The sequence below is a fragment of the Perissodus microlepis genome, chromosome 7, assembly GCF_051167445.1.
Source record: "Perissodus microlepis isolate ML-2025 ecotype Zambia chromosome 7, ASM5116744v1, whole genome shotgun sequence".
Taxonomy (NCBI): domain Eukaryota; kingdom Metazoa; phylum Chordata; class Actinopteri; order Cichliformes; family Cichlidae; genus Perissodus; species Perissodus microlepis.
The window spans coordinates 46,980,917-47,002,601 of NC_140467.1; the positions used below are offsets into that span (position 1 = coordinate 46,980,917).

General features: G+C 39.2%; 1 protein-coding gene across 1 annotated transcript; it reads right to left on the bottom strand.

The window, feature by feature from the left end:
- Positions 1-91: 91 nt before the first annotated feature.
- Positions 92-19,410, bottom strand: aff1 (AF4/FMR2 family, member 1). Its single transcript, XM_084935479.1, has 19 exons — positions 18,998-19,410; positions 14,525-14,645; positions 12,795-13,643; positions 10,827-10,868; positions 10,600-10,686; positions 9,918-9,951; positions 8,720-8,777; positions 8,117-8,258; positions 7,141-8,040; positions 6,962-7,050; positions 6,659-6,872; positions 6,443-6,537; positions 6,295-6,358; positions 6,063-6,199; positions 5,145-5,216; positions 4,726-4,819; positions 4,566-4,603; positions 4,246-4,460; positions 92-3,210 (listed from the first exon to the last, which is right to left on the bottom strand). The coding sequence occupies exons 1-19, from the start codon at positions 19,012-19,014 to the stop codon at positions 3,089-3,091; spliced, it is 3,390 nt and encodes a 1,129-aa protein (XP_084791605.1). The 5' UTR covers positions 19,015-19,410; the 3' UTR covers positions 92-3,088.
- Between the last annotated feature and the right edge of the window lie 2,275 nt (positions 19,411-21,685).

The following is a 21,685-nucleotide window of genomic DNA, read 5'->3' on the forward strand; positions in this document are numbered from 1 at the left end:
AACATGTTGTAATACGCTAATACCATGAAAATATAGTGAGATAACATTTCCCCATTTTTCCACATGCAGCAGTAATGATGTCGATATATAGCCAGTTGCTGTTTTGCAGATTTTATAGCAAAGTGCCAAATTATTCTTTTTTTTTTTTTAAAAATAAAACATAAACAACCGTGTTTTCATTTCCAGTGTTTATTCATGTCCGTACACTGCAACACAAACATTTTATTTTATTTTTTTTTTAAACATATTTTACAAAATGAAAAACAAACATCCTTCAAAAACCCTTTTTAGACATGTTTCCAGTAAATAATTATTTGGACAAATCTGTTGTGGAGCAACTCATAAATGAAGCACCAACAACCAAAGATAATGAGAATAAAGCCACAGATGAGAAACTACAAGAACCCAGGAATTCAGAAAACTGATAAAGTTGCACAATTTATAAATCCTGAATGACAAATTTTGCAGTTTCCATTCATGGAGGCATCCAAGGTAAGAAACTGCTGAGGATCTGTACATAAAATGTAATCCCACATTCCATGGCACCAGTGGTCCTTACTTACAAAGAATAATAATTTTATTTATGAGAAAATAAAATTCAGAATACTTTGATCGTTTTTCAGCCCTTATTTAAATCTTGTAACTACACCGAAACGACCAATTTAAAAAGTGAAACTTCCAAAACCCAGTGGCACATATGGCACTAGACTAAACCAAAGTTTCTTTTTCTGCTTCAATAATTACTCACTGATCATTTCTGTATCCCCCTCCCTGTGTAGGAAAAAACCCCCAAATAAAACTTGTGTTACCAATGTTACCAACCCAAACTGTATTGCTGAGAGCCAAACTTGGAGTAAACAATAACGACTAACACAGTCACGTTGGTCTTGGAAACAGCCCTTCTGCACAATAATGTGCTGAAATTAAGTACAAAATACTCAAAACTCTCATTAGTAAGCCATAGTTTCCCACTGATTAAGTTAAAGTTTGCCAACCAAAGTGTGGGAACACAGATCAAGCTTACTGGTGCAAAAACTGAAGGAAACATTAAATAGCATCACCTTTGTTAATGACTACAACAATCTAGTTTAAAGGCAACACAGACTGACAAACAGGCTCAAAGTGAACCACTACACCACCATCACAGCCAAAGAAAGACCCTTTTCTTTTGTTTACACAAGGACTTGAAGACACGCCTTTGGTTAAAGGCCAGGTTCACATTTTGCATGCATGGAAATGATCACTGGATATTGAAATGTTTCCTTCTGTTCATGAAGCAATAAAAATGAAAGTGTTAGGGGACAAAATCCACAGTCCTCATTTTGCATAAAAATGCTTTTGCAAGCCGAACTCAATCTGATCTTTTTATTCAAAATTCCCTTTTTCTGTTCAGCTGCATCTCTGGAAGCAGATCCAGTGACCTGTGTTTACATTTGATCTGCATCAAGAGCATATAAGGAAAAATACAAGTTAAAAGCAGTGACGTGTCCACTGAATCTGACCATATTGGCTTGTAATGGCCGATTTCAGCCAGGTCACCTGACTCTACCTTCCTGTTCTTTTAAGCAAGCTCAACAAAAGCTTTAGGCATTAGCAGTGGTATAACAGTAGCACTGTGCTTCCTTTGTCCTGAGGATGTACCATGTTTGGCCAGCTGCACCTCATAAATGCACAAATTGAGATGAGATCAGGTTGCAAGAGATTTTCATACCTGGTTGTCTGTGCCAACCATGTGCAACTACAGTACGTCTGTAGAGACACAAGCAAGAATTTGGTTACACAAGAAGAGCACTGTGAATTGTGTACCTTTTCACAGCCAGCATGGACAGCAGGAATGATCACAGGGACCAGAAACTCTCAACGTGTGCGTTGCTTTTATTTGACACTTGAACGCTATAGTTTCCACGAGGAGGAGGCCAAAAGTGCAATCTTCTTTGACTTGATGACAGGAATAAAATGAAGTCTGCTTTGGTCTAACAAATTAGGCACTACAATTAAACGGTACTGCAGCCAGATCACCCTGTACCACAACTTCACCATTATTCCAAAAACCATTAAACATGATTCACCAGTGAGTCAGGTACTTCCCAATCATCATTCACACAAAAACAGCATTCCTCACAGGAGCAGAAAGGTAAGACACAAAATGAAATGTTTATAGCTTGAAATCAACAAGACTACACTTGCACCTGATACACAATGGCTTCTGAAAATGCCTGTGCAGATACAGCCCCTCTGAAATAAAGGTTTTTCCAACTCTGCCTCTCACCTTTGTTCATATGTTAGTTGTACCCCAACATACCTTCATTCATCTGATTGTGATTAATGCATGTGCTCATCATTTAGCCTTCTTATTGCACCTGCACTGTGTCTCTGTACAACCATAGTGCTGTCAATCTGAAAAAGCCAATTTGAAACAACAGAAAACAGATTCCAATATGGAGAATTTAAAATGAATAAATTAAATGCCAATTTAATGTAACCATCTGGCACTTCTGCAACACACTTCATTGTCTTAAGCAGAAAAAAAAAAAAAATTCAAAATACAAAAGCCTAAGTTTAACTTTCAGAATGAAACATATGAAATAAAATCAACCAGGAAAAGTTGAGATCATTTAAGTGCTGCGTTTCCTGACATCAATAACAAAAGTTGGTATAATCAGCATAAAAAAGTAACACCTTTGTGAGTACTTCCACCACAACTGTGTTTATCAGCAAAGTAGGACCAAAGGCCATTTTCAAAAATATCTGATGTGCTTTCATTCAAATGTCACTAAGCCCCGATTTGTAAGTATTTTCTGACATCATCTGAAGGTGTGGTTTTCAGCATAAGTCCATGTTTTTTAAAGTGTCAGGAAACCAAGGCGACAGGAAGAACAAGAGCATCAGTGTGTTGTCTTCTTGATGGGGGATCCAAAATCTAGCCTTTAGAGCATGCATCCGCATCGATACTGTTGACGAGATTAGTCAATGTCCATGCCAAAAATGGCACAAGCCTGAGGGTAAGCTGAGGTTGTGATCAGGGTAAACATACCAACGTGAATTTAAGGCAGTGAGAGGCAGCTTGAAGGTTCACAGGCCTTCAGTGTCATACCTTTTGGCTGTCCAGCCTCAGCCAGTAAACACCTTGTCTTGTGTAGCGGACCATGGAGGTCATATCTGAAGACAGGTTTAAGGGCCCCATAACAGTGTCCAGCTCTGCCAACATACCTGAAACACATGGAAACAAAAGCATGGTAAAGCTCCACAAACAAAAACATCCATTCGCTTCCGCTTATCCTTTTCAGGGTCGCGGGGGGCGCTGAAGCCTATCCCAGCTGTCATAGGGCGAGAGGAGGGTACACCCTGGACAGGTCGCCAGTCTGTCGCAGGGCCAACACACAGGGACAGACAACCATTCGCACTCACATTCACTCACACCCAGTGGCAATTTGGATTATCCAATTAACCTATCCCCACAAGCTGCATGTCTTTGGACAGTGGGAGGAAGCCGGAGTACCCAGAGGGAACCCACGCAAACACGGGGAGAACATGCAAACTCCACACAGAAAGACCCCGGCCTGATGGTGGAATTGAACTCAGGACCTTCTTGCTGTGCGGCAACAGTGCTAACCACCGTGCTGCCAAAAACAAGTCAGTCAAACAATTTTAATTTGTTAATTCGTTTTTTGTTTGTTTGTTTTTTTAATAAATGTGATGTAGTACGGTACAAGTTAGTCAGTGATGCATACCGAGAATGTCAGCTGCCCACAGGAACAGCAAAGCAACTGGATCTTTCAATATTTCCTTAGTTTGTCATCTTTACTTTGCAGTTTCTCTCAATATTACCTTAGTTTCGCACACAATTTCCTATGCATAAACTGCAAATAAAAAATACACAATTTTTGGTTTGTCCTAAATCCTTGTCAAGCAGATGCCAGCTATGAGGGGAAAACCCTTCTCACTGCAGCTGCACACAACTAAATTTTACTGGCTGACAAACTTTGCATCCTTTGCTTTTGGTGATGGCGCATTATGATTGATAAAATGTTTCTTGTAAACCTAGTGGAGTTTTTAAAATCAACAGATTAATTGCTTAAGAACATCCGACAAGTGACTATTTGCATCATTATTAAAGCACAATAATTAAAGTGTCCTGTGTGGTTAGAAAAGCACAACCAATGCCTTTAAGTCCCTCCACACTACAAACATTCACTGTGCTTTCCAGGTCGTTTTAACCTTTGGTCTCTTTTCCTTTGTTCTTACCGCTGCCTTTAAGTGCCAACTCTTCTGCCTGCTCCCAGATGTCATGAGCACTCAAAAACAATGATGTGATGTTGACATAGGTGAAAGTCATTTGTTCAATGGCTTGAGGAACTGCCACTGTACTGCCCACAACCAACCCACTGGCACTGTGGTTAGAGCTAGGACCTGAGGTGGTGGCTGGAGATGGCAGGCAGGTGGACAGGTTGTCTCCCACTCTAAAGGAGAATTGTTAAAAAAAATAAAAAATACAAGTACAGAATGTCTTTACACAGTTGAGAGCAATGTACCCGTTACTGTAATATAGAAAGAAAATGACTTGCCTAGATGTTTGAGGATTGTGTGTTGCCTGAGCAGAGCTCTGTAAGAGAAATTTAATCAGCAAAACAAATATTGACCAGCTCCTGTGCTCATACATCAATGCCATTTTCTACAAGTAATAAGGCAATCTGCCATTACAAGCCATCTCCTTTAAATACTTACACTGAAGTGTTCAGTGAGGGTCTTTGAATACTTTAGTGCAGCTTTGTGTTTGGGTCGAAACATGGCCATTTGCAGGAGAGACTGGCACTTCAAACTACAGGACACACATGACTGTTACTTATAGGTCACATGACTACAAACAAACAACAGAATAGTGAATATTATCCATCTATTCTACAACTCCTAATTTCTTATTTCTATTTGCTTACGCTTTCTTTGACAACATATTTAGACATGTGAGGAATTGTTTAATAAGAACTTTATGCTGCTACATATCAGTCAGTTTCCAGTGATACAGCCTAACTTCCTGAACTAACGTTACATGAGGAGGCATCAAGACAAACCTTCACAGGTTAATAGGGTCTCAGACATTGTAATAAATGGAGAAAACAGCACATTAATCATGATTTAAACCTTACCATAAAACTAGAAAGTCTTTCTCTGGGGGTGGAGCAGAAAGGTCCACTGAGTTTTTAAGTTTCAGCACAAACCTGTGAAATTAGAAAATCAGATCAAGTCATGGATCAAACTCAGAACCAAAATACAAATACCATAGATACACTGTGACAAATGTTTGTCTTCTTCTAGAGAAATATAAATTACTTGCTTGAGTGTCTTGAAAGTTAAAAGGCACATTTTCCCTGCTCTGTACTTGGCGACATGATTTACAGGCATGCGTCTGCTTGCACTATTAATTCACTCATGAATCTATCCTGGTGTCAGGCTTATTACAGGCAATTTTTACTGTGCCAGCTAAAACAGCGTTATAAGATGCTATTGTTTTTCTATAAGGCTCTCATTGGAACATTACAATTTTATATCACATTATGATAGACTGCTTCTGCATCACATAAAAAATTATTTACTTTGAAAGTATTTAGAGTCCAACTTACTTGTGATCTCACATTACTGGCTGATATCAGTCATTTATCTATGTTTTATGTAGCTGATTATAACAGTGGATAAATCTAATTTTTAAAAAGAGTTACACTGTTACATTGGTACATAGTTTGCCCACAACAGGACCGTGTGTTGCAGCTTCGTTCAAACCCTACAAAAAACAACAACCAGGTGATCCAAGCAGATAGGTAGAGAATAAATGTTACAGAAATCTGTAGTGGAATATCATCATTAATAAAAAACAAACAAAAAAATGGTATCGGTCGTAAAATTCCTATATCAGACGGGCTTCATTTAAAATGTTAACATTTCAGAATAAACTTATCAGAACTGTTAAATGTATCCAAAACCTGGAGCACTTTTACTCTGTAGCTTTGCCATTATACCAACAAAAGTTATAATAGTGCAAACAAGCTCTGGTACATGCAGTTTCTTACTTGAGGAGTTCCACAGTCTCTGCAAACATTGTGTAGGAAGACAACAACGTCTGTGGATCTTTTTCCATGGCAATGCCACTCTCAACAAAGAACATGGCAGCATCAAGGTAGTTGAAAGCTTTACTGAGCTTATCCGACTACAGAGAAAGAAACATGTACATATTGGTCATTAGTTAGTTGTATGACTCTGAACTGGATAAAACTTTAGAAAATCAAGTTAAAGAAAACCTACCTCTGCATCTGCTTTATGCTTCAGTCTTTTGGCCTCTTTTATGTAATGCTTCACTGGATGTTGTCTGTGAGATAAAGTACTAGTGTTAGAGGAGCACCAAAAATGCATAAGCAGGATATTAGCTGACATTACAAGCAATTAATCTTACCTCTCTTCAAATTTGAGCAAGGATCTGTTAGCCACAGCTTCGCTGAGGGGCTGTGAAGATGATGTTACAGCAAAGCTGACCTTTGGGGACTTATTCTAGGATTGCAGGGCACATCTTGGTTAAAATTTGAATTCTGCTTACTAAGAGCCAAGTTTTCTGATTAAATTACAAATCACTTAATCAAATTACTGGTTAAAGGAAAAGAAGGATAATTACCGTTTCAGACTTTGGGTGCTCTGTGGATTTTCCATTGCTCTTCTTGTGTTTATGAGACGCCTTTTTCTTTTCTGTTTTCTTACTCGATTCTTGTGTTTTCACCTGGCTCTTGTGAAGCTTTGACTTTTTAGCAGCATCTTCAGATGGTTCAGGGTGCTGACAATCTTTCTTGGCCTTCTTCCGCTGCTGGGCCTCTGCTAGACTGCTTGAACATCTACAGGTGACAAGATCATTGAGGACGGTTCAAGGTACACAGTGTAAGATGGTTAAATGATAAAGATCTGACCAATTTAGGGGACCTACTTCAGTTTCACAGAAACTTTTGTCAATGAAGCGTTCTTGTTTTCCAGCTTCTGTTTCTTCCTGGGAAGACCTTTGTTGTCTACCTCAGCCTAGAGAAGAGGACAAACCAGGCAATAAAATAAAAACTTTCCGTGCACATGTATGTTTACTAGAACAGCACCAAACCTCATGCTTCTCACATTTTGTGGTTTACTCTTCCTGCTGGTTTTAGTGTGGCCGTGTGTTGCAGAAGTACCACCGCCTACTTTATCTAGATCCGTGACCGGTGCAGATTGTTTTGCAGTGCTGGGAATTCCTTGGTGAATGCCAGAGGTCTGGGGCACTCTTGAGAGCAGACTTAGCTCTATCTTCACCATTAGGGATCTGGGAGTCCTCTCGAGGTCCAGAGAAGCCTTGGCAATACGCCCAGGCTTCTCTAAGTGCTTGTGGGTCGTTTTGTGAGGCATCTTGGTGCCCGTCTGGCAGATGGTCTCTGCGTTGGATTTGCTACAACTGATGCTGACTGGTGGGGCAGGCTGAACAGGGCTTTGGGCAGGGCAGGAGTTAGGAAAATGCTGTGAACTGAGTTTAGTCCTTTTAATGTCTCTTTTACCATTACTGCCTTCCTTACTTTTTTTGCAGTGTCCTACTTTCGTCTTTACCTTGGGTCTATCTGTGAAACACGGGTATTTTGTTTGAGCTGTTACCGCTTCCTCACATTTCACAGGGGTTGCTGCATCAGTGCGGTCTGGACAACCTCCTTTCACTGATTTTGAGAATTTCTTTGAGCTGTTCACATTAGCAGAGAGAGATTTTTGGCGACTTTGCAGACAACAGTTGTCCTGAGAGCTTTCACTGCTTTGCTGAGAAATGGCGGTGCCGTCTGTGTGGTGAGAAGAAAGCTGAGGCTGAGACTCCCCAGTAGAGTCAACCACTTGAACGCTGGAGTGTTTGAAGTCTTGAGTGAACTGTTGTTCTTTATGAGAGGCGTTCTCAGAAACAAGTACCGCGCTTTGACTTTCACTGCCAGAATTTGGTTGGCTGGACCTGATCCAGTTTCCCAACTGCCAGTCCTCATGGCTCACTGCTGGGGCGTCAGCCTGCAAACACAAGTTGATTTCAGAAAATGACGAACATAAAGATTCTGTACATGTACATATAAAAGTGAACGGTTACCGCAGTTTTAACTGAGGTGCCAGCTGGAGGCTGAGGTGGCTCCACAGTAGAGTTTTCACTCTCCGAATCTGATCCCAAGCTACTCTCCGATTCACTGGAGCTCATAGACTCTACCCCGCTGAAATGTGCCCCTTCAAATGAACTTCATCAAAAACACACAAACACCGGATCAATATTCACAGTTTTTCTCTAGTAGTAATACATTCGGCAAATATGTACCAGAAAAAAAAATTGATGAGAGAAACAATTCGATAAGTGCACTGTTTTAAAATAAATTTAAAGCCACAAAGACTGAATTAAATCATTAGTTGTTTAAATTAATCTGCTACTTTTTTGACAATAAACCACTTCAGCAATTAACAATTTTTGTTTGCTGCTTCTTTTTTCCTTTGTAATAATAATAATAATAATAATGCTGATAATAATAATGCTGATACACTTGGGTTTTAAATTAAATAGTACTACTTAAATATGGAGTGATGCAAGTGAAGTCTGTTTAGAAAAATAATTCAGTAAATAGCAGAAACCCAGTGATTTCCTTTCGAGTTTAGCATGGTTCTTTGGCTGGCAATTCACATTTCAGCTAACTGCCACGGCACTTACGATGAGGACATCTGTTGGCTGGGATGAGATGACTCAGGAGGTGAGGAGTCATGGTTTCCTGGAAAAAGTAAACAAGAATTAGTACAACAAAATAAACAACGGAAGTTTAAAGTGGTTTTACGCCTTTGCATTGAAATCTACTGGCAGAGTTTGGATTTTAAAGGTTATGTCTCATATCATGGAATTCACGCACTATATGGATCTTTGGGATGTGTGTACTTTTAACTTGTGTTGGTAAAACACGGCACCCCCCCATATTTGATGGCAGGTACTTCAACAGCTGGCAGTCACTGGGAGTTATTGAGTAACTGCATATCCGCCTTTGCCAGTAGGACCTGAAAGTTGGTGACATTTAACCAATATGTCTAGCTAAAGGAAGACTTAATACACTGCCTCCACTCACTTTCCCTATAGAACATTTTTCCATCTTTGAGAGAGCACCAGAGTTGTACTTAATTAATTTCATGTAAAAAAGTTGATGGAAAAATCCACTGATATCCAGAAATGTTACATAAATGATACTGATCATGCTCTGTTGTCCTGGGATTCCTACCATTTAAGCATTTATACACTGACATCTACAAACTATCCAAAGCAGGGTGTACATGCACATGGCACTCTCCAGGCAGGAGCCTACTCCTGCATTACCATATGCCAGACTATACTGTAAAACAGCTCAGAAACAGCTTTAGGAACATTACAAAGGGTGCAAGGCAATGATGCAGTCATCAAACTCTCCAGATCTCAATCTAACTGAGCAACCTCACAAACCACAGGACCCCAAGGGACTTGATGCCAATGTTCAAGTGCCAGACACAATAGTAGACCCTCACAGGTCCTCCATCCATGCCTTGATAGGTCAGAGCTGTGTCAGTGCTGTTGCTTAAATGAAAGGCGTCATAGTGAAAACAATACTAAGTGGAAACTAAGAGGTAAAACACCATTCACTACTTCTCTCATTTAGATAAGATGAAATAAAACTGTGGGTGGTTTCTCAGATCTGTGGCCACAGAACAGAACCTGTAGAGCCTGTTTAATAGATCACACGACAGAGCCGCCTGCTACCACCATCAACCACAAACATAACAGACTAGCACCTGGTTTGCATTCACTGCAGATTTTTCAAGATAGTATAGAGTACAGCATTTCTAACTAAGGTTGCTTGATCTATGACTGAATACTTCTTCGCTTCACTCACTCTGTCCTGGACATGAAGAGGCATGCTTTGCTTCCTGTAAAGACAGATAAAGAAACATGCTAGTGTTAGTCAAGGTCATACTTGATCTATATCTGCACATTTATGCCCACGTTTAGGCTCAACTGATAAACGCTTTAGCAACAAGACCTATGTTACAGCTTTTAAAGCTTTTTTTGTGCTGATTTTAGAGGTCATGAAAAGATTATTCTGAGAAACATAAAAGCAAAGCTAATTTAATCACAGATGTAATCTAACTTGACTTGTGTAACTGAGAAGTTGACCTATGGCTGACACTAGTGAAAGACAAAAATATCCATCCTTGGGGAAGCATAAAAGTGATGTGTAAATTATCTCCTAATGTCTAAGGCCACTGCACAGCTACATGGACTTATTGCCAGTGTGTGACTCAGTCACACCACAGTACTTGATGTGAATTTGTCAAAATTTGAGGGGGCTTTTGCATGACTATAGTTTAAAAGAAAATAACTTGGCCAATCTGGACTTCATTGAAGACTATAAGATACAAAATACTTCATAGCACCTTAGAAGAATTAAGATTTATTCTGTCTCCTACAGTGACTGACCTCTGCTCAATAATTTCAAGTTTGACAGAAGGAAATAATGAGGCAACCAAGACCCCTGCACTTATATAGACAAGGAAACATAAAATCAGATTTTTCACCTTGGCTAGGAAAGGGGACTTGGGGGGCTCATCTGTGCTTGGTGTGTGTATAGTTTTTAGGAGAGGTGGCCAAGCATGAGCCATTTCCTATAGAGAGAAAAAACAAAAGGGATATTTATTGTACGTGTAGTGCATGCTGCATACACTCTCACTGGAGTCCCAACACGTTTGTTAATTTCATCCTTTGCCTTTGAATTGAAAATAAGAACGCAAGCAGGTATTTTTACCCTTAAGATGTCCTCCACACATTGAGCTTCATCTGTCTTTGTCTACGGAGAAAAACAAAACTTATTCATTTCTGAAAGTACCCAAAGATCTTTAAACAAAATAAAGATCAGCAAATCTGTCTTCAACATCTCACATCATTAACTCCAAAATTTATAGCCAAGAGACAGCGATAATGCAATAGCTGTCCCTCATCAGCACTGAAAATTGTATAGTTTTCAAAAGTAATAGGAATTAATATTGTTATAAGATAATAAGAAAAAAAGAATTTCATCCCTGTGCTAGATACAGAAAGACTTCTGCATAAGAGGGTGGAAAATCGTATTTCGTATGTATGACATTTGACTAAACAGTGGGTTGACGTGTGTGTTTCTGATTAAACATTCAAAATAAGAAACAACTGTCAATACTCGATATCAGGCAGCTACATTAGATAAATACTACAAACACATAAGTCCACATGCTACATTTCTGTTTGTTTTCAGGAGTCTCTCCCAGTTTTTCCTTCTGAATGGATAGTGTTTGAGATAAGGTCAGACTGAATGGGCCCCAGAGCAGTTATGCAAGTTGGTGACAAAGCTCATTTATTGTTCTGCTGAGCCTAGGGGTGAATTTATCAGAGCCAGCTGAGGTCACAAAACACAGACTGCTTGCAACATCATACTGTCCACCTGAGAAAGACATGAGCACGTACTCAAAAGACATTATGTAATATTTACACAGTAAACTTTCAAGACGCTGAATTGTTTTCAGGAGTTTCCATACTCTTGTGATAAATAATGTAGAACTCATCCGATTGTAAAACGAAACCGTGATTACATTGTGTTTCTAACAACAGAACAGTTCATAAGACATCTATAGCCATATGCAGATGAGGCGTTAGTAAGAAATCAAGTGAGTCACTGCGAAGCTATCTTGCACTGGATTTGTCCCAGCAGCAAATACAGCAGCTTATTCACACAGATTTGCTGCTGCAGGAGGGTAAGGGGGAGGTGCGGAGCAGTGCAGGTGCAAGGGTTGGGTGTATGTTTGTGCATGTGATAGAGAACAGATGAATAGAGTTCAGCTGGAGTTCTGCCAAATTCTCAAAAAAACAAAAAACAAACAAAAAAAAGAACAAGATGTTTTCAACGTAGTGAACAATCAAGTAGAATCACCGCAAATTGTGGAGACATTAAAGATAATTTGCCAGTAATACAACTGTATTTGTAATAATGCACATTACTAACAAAACCAAATTCCCTCCAGCTCTGGACTGTTGTGGGCTTAATATCACAAGCTTGACAGAATGAATGGCTTTAAGTGGCAGTAGCTAACCTTGAAATGGTAAGACTTTTTTTTCTTTCATCTTTTACTACCATTTCTGACTTTTCTTTTAAATTAATACTTTGACATTTGTTTTCTGGCAACATTACCACTTGATGATGAATGAATGAACTAGAAATCTTAGCTTGGCATTGAGAGTGAAAAACAAATAACCTTGTTCTTTCTATCGCTAACTGGTAGGTTTCATCTTGTTTGCTTTACACAGGTACAAGTGATAAGGCAAAAAAAAAACAAGCTTAACTTTTACTGGCTGTGTGGCATCTATGCCAAGTTAACTTTCGCCTGGCTCGATACACTCAAACCTATTTATTATTTATAATGCATCCCGAAAAGTGCATTTATCATAGCACCATCATCAACTTGTTTAGGCATTGTTGTTCTGGAAGAGAGAGTGTTGTTAACCCTTAACCCCAACAAAGTTTTGACAGTTGGGCTAGCAACATGGTAGCCCACTGTTAGCAGTTAGTAACAAGAGTATAGGAGGCAAAATTGGATAAAGTGCTATAAATGCATTTCATTTATGTTTTTTCAAATAAATTAAAGTACTTTGTCATTGTTATTTTACTCAAAAAAAAAAACAAAAAAAAACAAAAACTGCACATTTCACAGTTGCTAAGCTGTAATATCTAAGACAATTAACTCACCTCCAAAAATTGTGGCGCTTTCTTTGTTTTACCCAGGTCAGACTTGCCTATCAACTCTGGCAGTGGTGCATATGGTTCTGGTGAAGGCTTTAGCTCAGGTGACTCTGTGACCAACTGGTCCTGCCCATCCATGGGCCGCACGTATGCTGTTGGCTTCTGGGTCATGACCACACTGGGCTGCTTAGATGACAACAGGAGAGGAAAAGTCTGGGAGGGTAGTGCGTTAGTTTTGTTAGCTTCAGGCAGTGATACATCCTTAGGGGATTGTTTAATTTTCAATGTGGAAACATCTACATTGCTGGAAGACTCAGAGGCATGGTCTGTGGACCCTTGATATTCATCAACAGTGTCCTTAGTGTCCGTGTCCATGTGATTATGGTCACTGGAATGTAGGAAGGGTAGCGGCTTAACATCGTCAGACTGATCAGACATTTCGTGGTAAAGACTGGCACGGTCCCTGAGGTCTGAGAAGACTTCGTTCTTCTTTTGTTGTTGTTGATGATGTGCTGAGTGGTTAAGCTGACTGCCCTGACTGTGGTTTAAAGGTGGCTTTGAGAAAGTGGATGAATGTCCATGGTGAGTCGGGGAAGTGGTAGTAACTCCTCTCATGGGGTGCAAGGAGTTACTAGAAGGCTCCTTCTGGCTTTGTGTGGACATGGAAAGGACCTGGTTCTGAATTGGAGGTTTGGTTGATTTATCTGTGTTTAACTGACCCTGATCCGACTGTGAGAGGTTTGCATAAGTGGGAGTGGGTATCGTCTCAATGGAAAGTGGTGAGGGAGTATCCACATCTTCATAATTGCCCAGCATCCTCTGGATTCGATTGGAAAGTTCATCTCCTTTGTTTGTCTACAAAAAGGATCAACATGTTAATAGAAGGCCGATATTCAGCCTATAAAGCATTTTTCCAAACATAACTGCCCCAAACTCAAAGTCTGTCTGGTTGTGTCTAGTTCACAAACATAATCCACACACAGCTGAGTGTGACAGAGTGAGGGGTTTTGTGTTCTAGCAAACACAAAACCCCTCAGGCACCAAAGTCCTGGCATATGATATCCTCTAAAATGGACTAAGAAAAGCTGCATAGGTGCTCACACCCAAATACATACAAACCAATAAAGGGAAATTAACAAATAGATATTCAAAAAAAAGTCTTCAGCCACACAGGAGAGGGAGTATTTTGAATAAAAATAAATAAATAAAAAGCTGACCACAAGGCCTTGGCTTTTATCTCTCAGGCTACATACAGTCCTTCTCTTTTCATATTCGGAAAAAAAAAAACAACAACCAAAAAACAAAACAAAACTTTATTCTTATTCAATAGTTTTCTAAAAGTTGCTACAATTAGCCATGAATTAAAAATAAGGCAATGGAAAAAAACTCTTTTAAATCCTCTTTATAGTGAGTTAGCATGATCAGTAATGTTCACTTTCCAGGAGACTGAATAGATTTAAAGACAGCAATGAAAGTGGTAAAGACTGGGATGCAAAGACTAAAGAAGGAATATCTGGCAGGACTCTTTAAATGCATATCAAATACACCAGATATTGTATTCATGACGTAAAAACTGCCTAAACCTGTTCTGCACATACTGTCACAATGTCACTCTGTTGCAGTCATTAACATAAAAAAAAACCAAAACAAAAAAAAACCAAAAAACCCTCACACACAAAAAGAAAACCTTGCTATACATAACCACAAGAATTAAAACCTACAGGTGCATGTTTTACCTTGTATGGCTCCCCAAAAAGGGGTACATTCTCAGGCTTAGGTTCTTGGGTTTGGCTGGCTTCTTGGACCCTCTGTTGCCATGCTCGGAGGCGAAGGAGGTGCCTCTCTCCATCGTGTGCACTGCAGAGGATTACAAAGAAAGACAGATGTTAACTGAACTGCTTTTACAAGAATACCAGCTTAACAAAATAGCCAGACACAGAGATTGACAATAAAATGGAAAGCTTACCATCAAACTATGGAGACATGGTTAACTAAATGGTTTAAGACTGTAATGCAGCCCTTATTTGTTTTCTGACATTATTGCTGAAACTGGGTTTGCCTTAAGAGATCCTAAAATTTAGTGACTACAATTTTAGGGCATCATATCATACTCTTATTTACCCCAGAGGCAGAGCAACAAGGTCTAATGGGAGAAGGTGCCATCCGTCATATCAACAGACATTTGTAATTGGACTCACAGGTGCCCTGAGGATTCACCAAAAACATTCACATCTGTTCTTTCTAGTCCCCAAAGATAACATGCAGCTCTTCAGACATAAAATAGATGATTATAACTAATAGTCCGGATATTCTGTCACTGGCAGAAAGCTTGTTTACAATAATAATTATACTGTAGAAAAACAATGTAATGGAAGCATTTCCGAGGGAAATCAATACATGCTACATACTTTGGATATACTCACGCAAACTAAGCATTTAATGCACCTTTTGAAATTTCTGTTTTCTTCCCAAAACCGTGTTATCGTCCTCGCTGAGAGCGGCCCCAGTGGAATGCCTCCATGGCAACAAGTGGAGCAGCAAAAATTTGGGACTAAGCCAAATGCATAAGGCCAAACGCCTCTGAAAGCTCAAACCAGTAACAGGCTCTTCCTCAAAAACAGTAAGGGGTAAACAATACAGCTGATTATATTAAAATTACAGGCTAGTCTTTCAAAACAGTCATGAAAGCTTTTGTTCTGAAGATTGTATATGGTGATAACAACGATGCACAAGTGAAACAACCCAAGTATCTTATAGAAAGTAAAAGGCATACAGAAATGTTAAATACCGAATAATCAAAGACAACAGAGCCTGTTTTCCACAGACTTGAATTTAATTTTTATTGATAGCACATCTACAATAAAAATTACCATTAAAAAGATTCTATTAACTGTCTTTTTATACACTTTCTTTTCTGCTAATCCAGCTTAGATTTGAGAATGTAGTTAGAATATTCCATCAGTCAAAAGGTGACAGGTGGGTTACACCTGAGACAGGTCACAGTGCTAACACAGAAGAGATAAATTGGCATATTCCAAGCCTATAGCTGATTTAGAATCACAAGTTCAACTAACATGGTGGGGGAATGCAGACTCCACACAGAAAGACTGCAGCCAGCAAGCAGGTTTGAACCCTAAACCTCCTCGTTATGAGGCGACAGGAGCAAGGACAGCACCACTGTCCACCCTCCACACTGCGATGTCCAGGTTTATATGTCCAGTGTCTTCAGTCCAAGACAGGGGTTTTGGAGTCTGTCAGACTGTGGGAGTAGACACTCAGGCAGCTGAATGACGCCGAAGGCCACAACAACAAAGACCTAACTAGGGAGCCAGCTGGCAGAAAATAAGAGATGTGAGGGACCAGGGCTGTTTAGCAGTGACTGAACTTGACGTGTCCCTTAGCATACTGACAGCAAGGGGGGTGGAGGGGTTCAAAGAAAAAAAATAAATAAATAAATAAAATACAGATAACACTCTGTGGGATCATGTCAACTACTTTGAGGCTGGCTGACTCCTTTGAATTTGGGAGACAGAAGAATGAGAAAGCTCTAGCATACAAATGCCAGTCACAGAAGACAAAATACCACAAACTAGGTGACTGCAGGACAAAACAGCAAAATAACAACCTTGCATAATTACCCACAAGAAAGCAGTACCGATACTGAAACGGCAAAAGGACGCAAATTCCACCTACAGTACACACACGCACGCACACAGTTCGATGAAAGATCTTGCAGTGTCAGTGGTAACACAAATTCAAAGCAATTTGAGACAGTGGTCACAAAATCTGAGTGCTCAAATCAGATAAATATAGAAAGACAACAATCCAACCTAGAAAGCGACTCAGTTTTATCAAGTTATCCTGTCAAATGTTACGCATACTTCTAATCTGTCTCAAATTTAAGAGAATGCAGAACCACCTCTATGGCAAAGATACTCAAGTTTCCAAAGGTAGTATGAGGTAAAATTACATCTTGAAACTTTGTTGAAAATGGCTGGCAGTCAGTGCCATGACTGACCACACTGCTTTGCCTTTGAAGCACTTTTGCCTAATTCTAGATTTACAGCATTCACAAGGTTCTCAGAAAAAGTCATCTTGACCTCAAGTTTAGATGTCAAGATCACCGAGACTCAAACTTGTCTGAGATTTTTAGTAGATAGACCTATGGTATGAATTTGGAGCTCTTGTATGGTCCTATTGCATTTACAAACTTAGGGTCCCCGCCCCCTGCCCTCCCATCCAGCAGTGTGATAACAATACCTTATCAGCCTTTTACAACTGAGGGGTTGAAAAAAAAAAAAGGGTAAATAAATAAAGGATAAAAAATGATTACTTATTTCTTACTGTATTGTCTAAAAATGTGGGAAGAGGATTACTACTCATGTTTATATATTTCTTAGATTGATTTTATATTCATTTTTTAATTTTGGTGAGACAAATCAAGTAATTGGAAGATGTCACCGACAGATCTCCCCATTTTAAAAATCATTCCTTCGTCAAAGTCATTATAAGTGGTTTGAGATTTGTGAATTCAAAAGCCATTCACATCACTTCTATTGGCATGGGGGTTGCCAACAGAAGTGCCCCCAGCAGAACCAAAGGATTCCTTCACTGCAGAAGTCTAGCTTTTCACTTTTGTCTTTAAGAACGAACCCATGGCTTTTATTTTCTAGATAAATCAATTATTCTACAAAATAGGCAGTAGTTGCGACATTAGTGAACAACTTTCTCTTGCCCTTTTGAAATGATTAATGACCTCTATAAAGAGACTCGGGACATATGGAGAACTTGAGCTGCCAAGCAGGGCAGATATATTTCAAAACCCATCAACCTGATACTGAATACTCACTTAACCCAGCTGTCTCAGCCAATTTACAGACTATTCAACAATGTTCCTCTTATTTCAGAAATTCTTGAAAGGGAAAAAACCCCAGCTAAATGGTCATCTGCAGAGGAATGGTTTATTTGAAGAGTTGCAGTCAGGATTTACACTTCATCATCTTGTGGCAACAGTGGACTCCTCTCTATGATTGCCCTGCTAGACCTCAGTGCAGCATTCACTGCCATAGACCACAATATTTTACTATACAGATAAGAACATGACACAGGTATTAAAGGTACTGTGCTGCAGTGGTTCGAAGCAAATCTATCAAACAGTTTGTTCATATAAATGAATCATATAAAAGGCGTTCCACAGGTTCTGTGCTGGGACCAGTGCTTTCTTACATTATAAAAGCTTCACTAGGGCAGTATCCTTAGAAGGCATAGCAAACATTTTCATAGACTACTTGCTTGTAGTTCCCAGGATATTTAAAAGTAGAATGGGATGCAGATCCTTCAGCTTTCAGGACCCTCTTCCGTGGAACCAGCTCTGAGTTTGGGTTTGGGAGACAGACTCCCTGTCTCTCAATACTTTTAAGATTAGGTTTAAAACTTAACCTTTTGATAAAGTTTATAGTTTGAGCAAATCGGGTGACCCTGAACCCTCCCTTAGATTTGCTGCAATAGGCCTAGGCTGCTGGGGGCTTACCATGATTCACTGAGCATTTCTTCTAGACTCACCCCTTTTCATTCTCTCACTGCATTTTGCACTCCATCATCAGTTATTATTAAGCTCTTTCTTAATAGTGTGTCTTTTATCTCGTCTCCCTCCCCTCACCCACAACTGGTCGCGGCAGATGTATTCAGATATAGTCACACTCACACACACATATATACACGGCGTTTTTTTAAGAGCCTTGGACGCCCACATACTTCCGACTCCAGCTGTTTTCCAACTAAATCCAAGTTTTTAAGAAACGACGGCTGAGGTTTGATAATCCGTGAGTTATTAAGCGGTACGTTTTCTCCAAACATGAACGTAAAATGTGCAGTCTGAAAACACAAAACAGCTGCTATAAACACACAAGCCCCGTTAACCCAGCTGCTAAAACTCACACGACCCTGCAGTTTCCAGCTGATTCCACCTCTTCCTCGAAATGCTTACAGAGCTAAAACCCTGCACGGCTTTTAGTTTAACCTGTAAACAAAATAACAATTAACTCTAACATTTCAACAAAGTTTCAAGCTAAACCTGGCCTCAGATAAACCCTTCGGAGCGCTGCCACCGAGCAGGCTGACCTTATCCAACTAATTAACTTACTCCGACGGGTCGGACTGGGAAGCTAGCGTTCAGCTAGTAGCTGCTAGCGTCGGCTGTGTCTGCCTACCTCGGCTGAGATGTCATGGTGCGTCTCACAACAACCAAAGTTGGTTGTCATGCGTCTCTCACAGTCCTCGCCGAGGTCCTCTTCTCACTTGGTCACATTGTTTACCGGTGAAGGTGGGTTGTTAGTTTAAAAACTGTCAGGACGACGTTGTTTGATAGTTGTCTGCTGCCACTACGTGTTTGGGCTGTCCACTCTGTCTGCCTAGTGGATTGTTCTACTCTTCTTAGCCATCCGGGGACCAACCTCAGTTTTATACACTCAAATTTGTTAAAAAAGATTGCTAAAGCTGTCGATTTGCTTTTCTAAGTATATATCGAAAATAAATGTGTCGAAAGAGTCCAATAGGGGCAACATTATTAATCGTTTTTTCTCCTTTAGAGGGGTTTGCGCAAACTTTTCTCAATTACCCCTGCCTGAGACACATGGTACAGCCACCTGTGTTTATATTTACATGTTATGTGCTCCATCGTGATTTAACTTGGTTGTCGGCACCTGAAGAATAGAATGATTACGTAAAACAAGGAAAGATAGAGAATAAGTAAGTAATTTTATTATAATATGATATAACAAAACATGTAAAATGTACATAAACAAAAACAATGCTTTATTTTATAATGTTTATTATTTACAGTGAGCTCTTGCCATAATTTTAGTATTGAAAACCCTACAGCAAATAATCATTTGATCTCATGATTATATGTAATGGAAAAAGAGAGATTTAAAAAATCGGATTTAGGGAAATCATCCCCTTTGTCCTGTGTGGTCCTGTTTGATATATTTGACTAATATCCATTCATAAATAAGATCATTTGAGGGGACACATGAATAAATTGTTCTTGGCAATATGTATTCATTGAACTTAAAAAATGACTCAGTAAGAAAGCAGACGGCTTAAAGGCAAGTATGACTGGCTTTTAAACACACAAGATACCTTTTTTCTTTTCTTTTCACACTTTCTTGTGATTTGTTTGTTGGTGGTGATTAAGAAAGGCAGAATGTCCTGACTCACTCTTCACCTTTGTCATACCTTTCAAGACATTTCTATTTTAATACAGGTGGAGAAAGGTCTGTCTGGAGGCCCAATAGGAGGGTTATGTTATGCTGCCCCTGGTCGCCTGCCAGCAGAGCACACCAACAAAAACCCTCCTTCATTTAAGCCTTAATAGTGCTTAGGCTTAATAGTGTGTCTACACTGTAACAGAAAAAAGGTTTTCCCCCACTGCCCACCCAAACCCCTTCAATCCATACAAAACAGTACATCAATAACAACAGATATGGCACTGATTACGTCATGCATAGAAGAGAGCTGGGATGGGGTGGTTTGCAAAACCACTTGCAGATGTTCAGTAAATGTAGACAGACTACATGAAATTTTCCAATTGTGTGTATTAAAGGGTATCAGCTCAGCCATCCGCTGATGTATTCTGGCACTGAGATTTGCCAAGGTTTGCTTAGGATGACTTTTTGTCATGACCAAACTAACGCTGTGATTGATTAGTCAGTTCAAACAGATTTTCTTTTATACTAGGCTTATCATTTAAACATGCAGTTGGAATGGATCTTTTAGTATATATTTTGATCATTAGGAATAATTCCACTAATTATTTTAAACAACTGATTATTATTTTGAGACAGATCACAAAAACTGCAATGGAACATGAGCCTACTTGAAGCACCTTTGTGGATTTTCTTGTCCACATTTTGGTGGAATATGTGAAATATGGTGTTTGTTAAAAGACAGCAATAATGCTCAACATTTCACAGAGAAACTGGTGTTTCACCCTACTTGTAGTTTTTTTATGGCAGTAAATTATTTATTTATACTGATTGTTAGTCTGGTGCAGTACTACCCTGTAAGAAGTCTGCCATCCAGTGGTTGGACAGTAAACGGGACTTAATTCCAGTACTTCCATTAGTTTACATCATACCCAGGAGGTGGCAGTATATTATGTCCTTGTGTAGTAATGAAATGCAATAAGATATTTGTTTGTGAGGATTTTATGCATAACAACTGAATAAAATAAACAAACAGACAAAATGGAAGTGGGAAAAAGAGCAAAAATATGTTTACAATCACATCTTATCATAGCTTTCTTAAATAGTTAAACTCAATAAAGATGTGAGAGTGAAAGGAAAATGAAATGGTTTAATATTAAACTATCAACCCTTATAACACAACATTAACATCATTGCATTCTTCATTTAGAGAGAACATTTACATAGCTTTTTGCCTTTCAGTAAGTCAGCAGAGCAACAAGTTTGCCCTGAAAGTTTAAGAGTTGACGCATCTAAAATCATTCCCCATCTGCTCCTTTTAGCCAAAGTGCCACGAAACACCCTTACAACTGAAGTCACATAAACCAAATATATATCAAAAGAATATTATTGTGGATAATACAAGTATGTGCCATATAATGCTCATAATACCCACGTCATCATGCTCACATGCTTGATCATCATCTTAACACATATTTCTGAAAGAATGTAGTATACAGCTTCACTGATCATAGCAAGTGCATTAAATGCATTTTGTCAGAATAGTAAATAATATTGTTACTATCACTCACATGGCTTTCCAAGTTTAGTGAACTTGTGGACCTCACTCTCGTTTTCTGTTCACTCAGGTAAGGGATTTAAAAGCACATCGAGAGCACTAGAGAATAAATCGAAACTTGCTTAAGAATATAG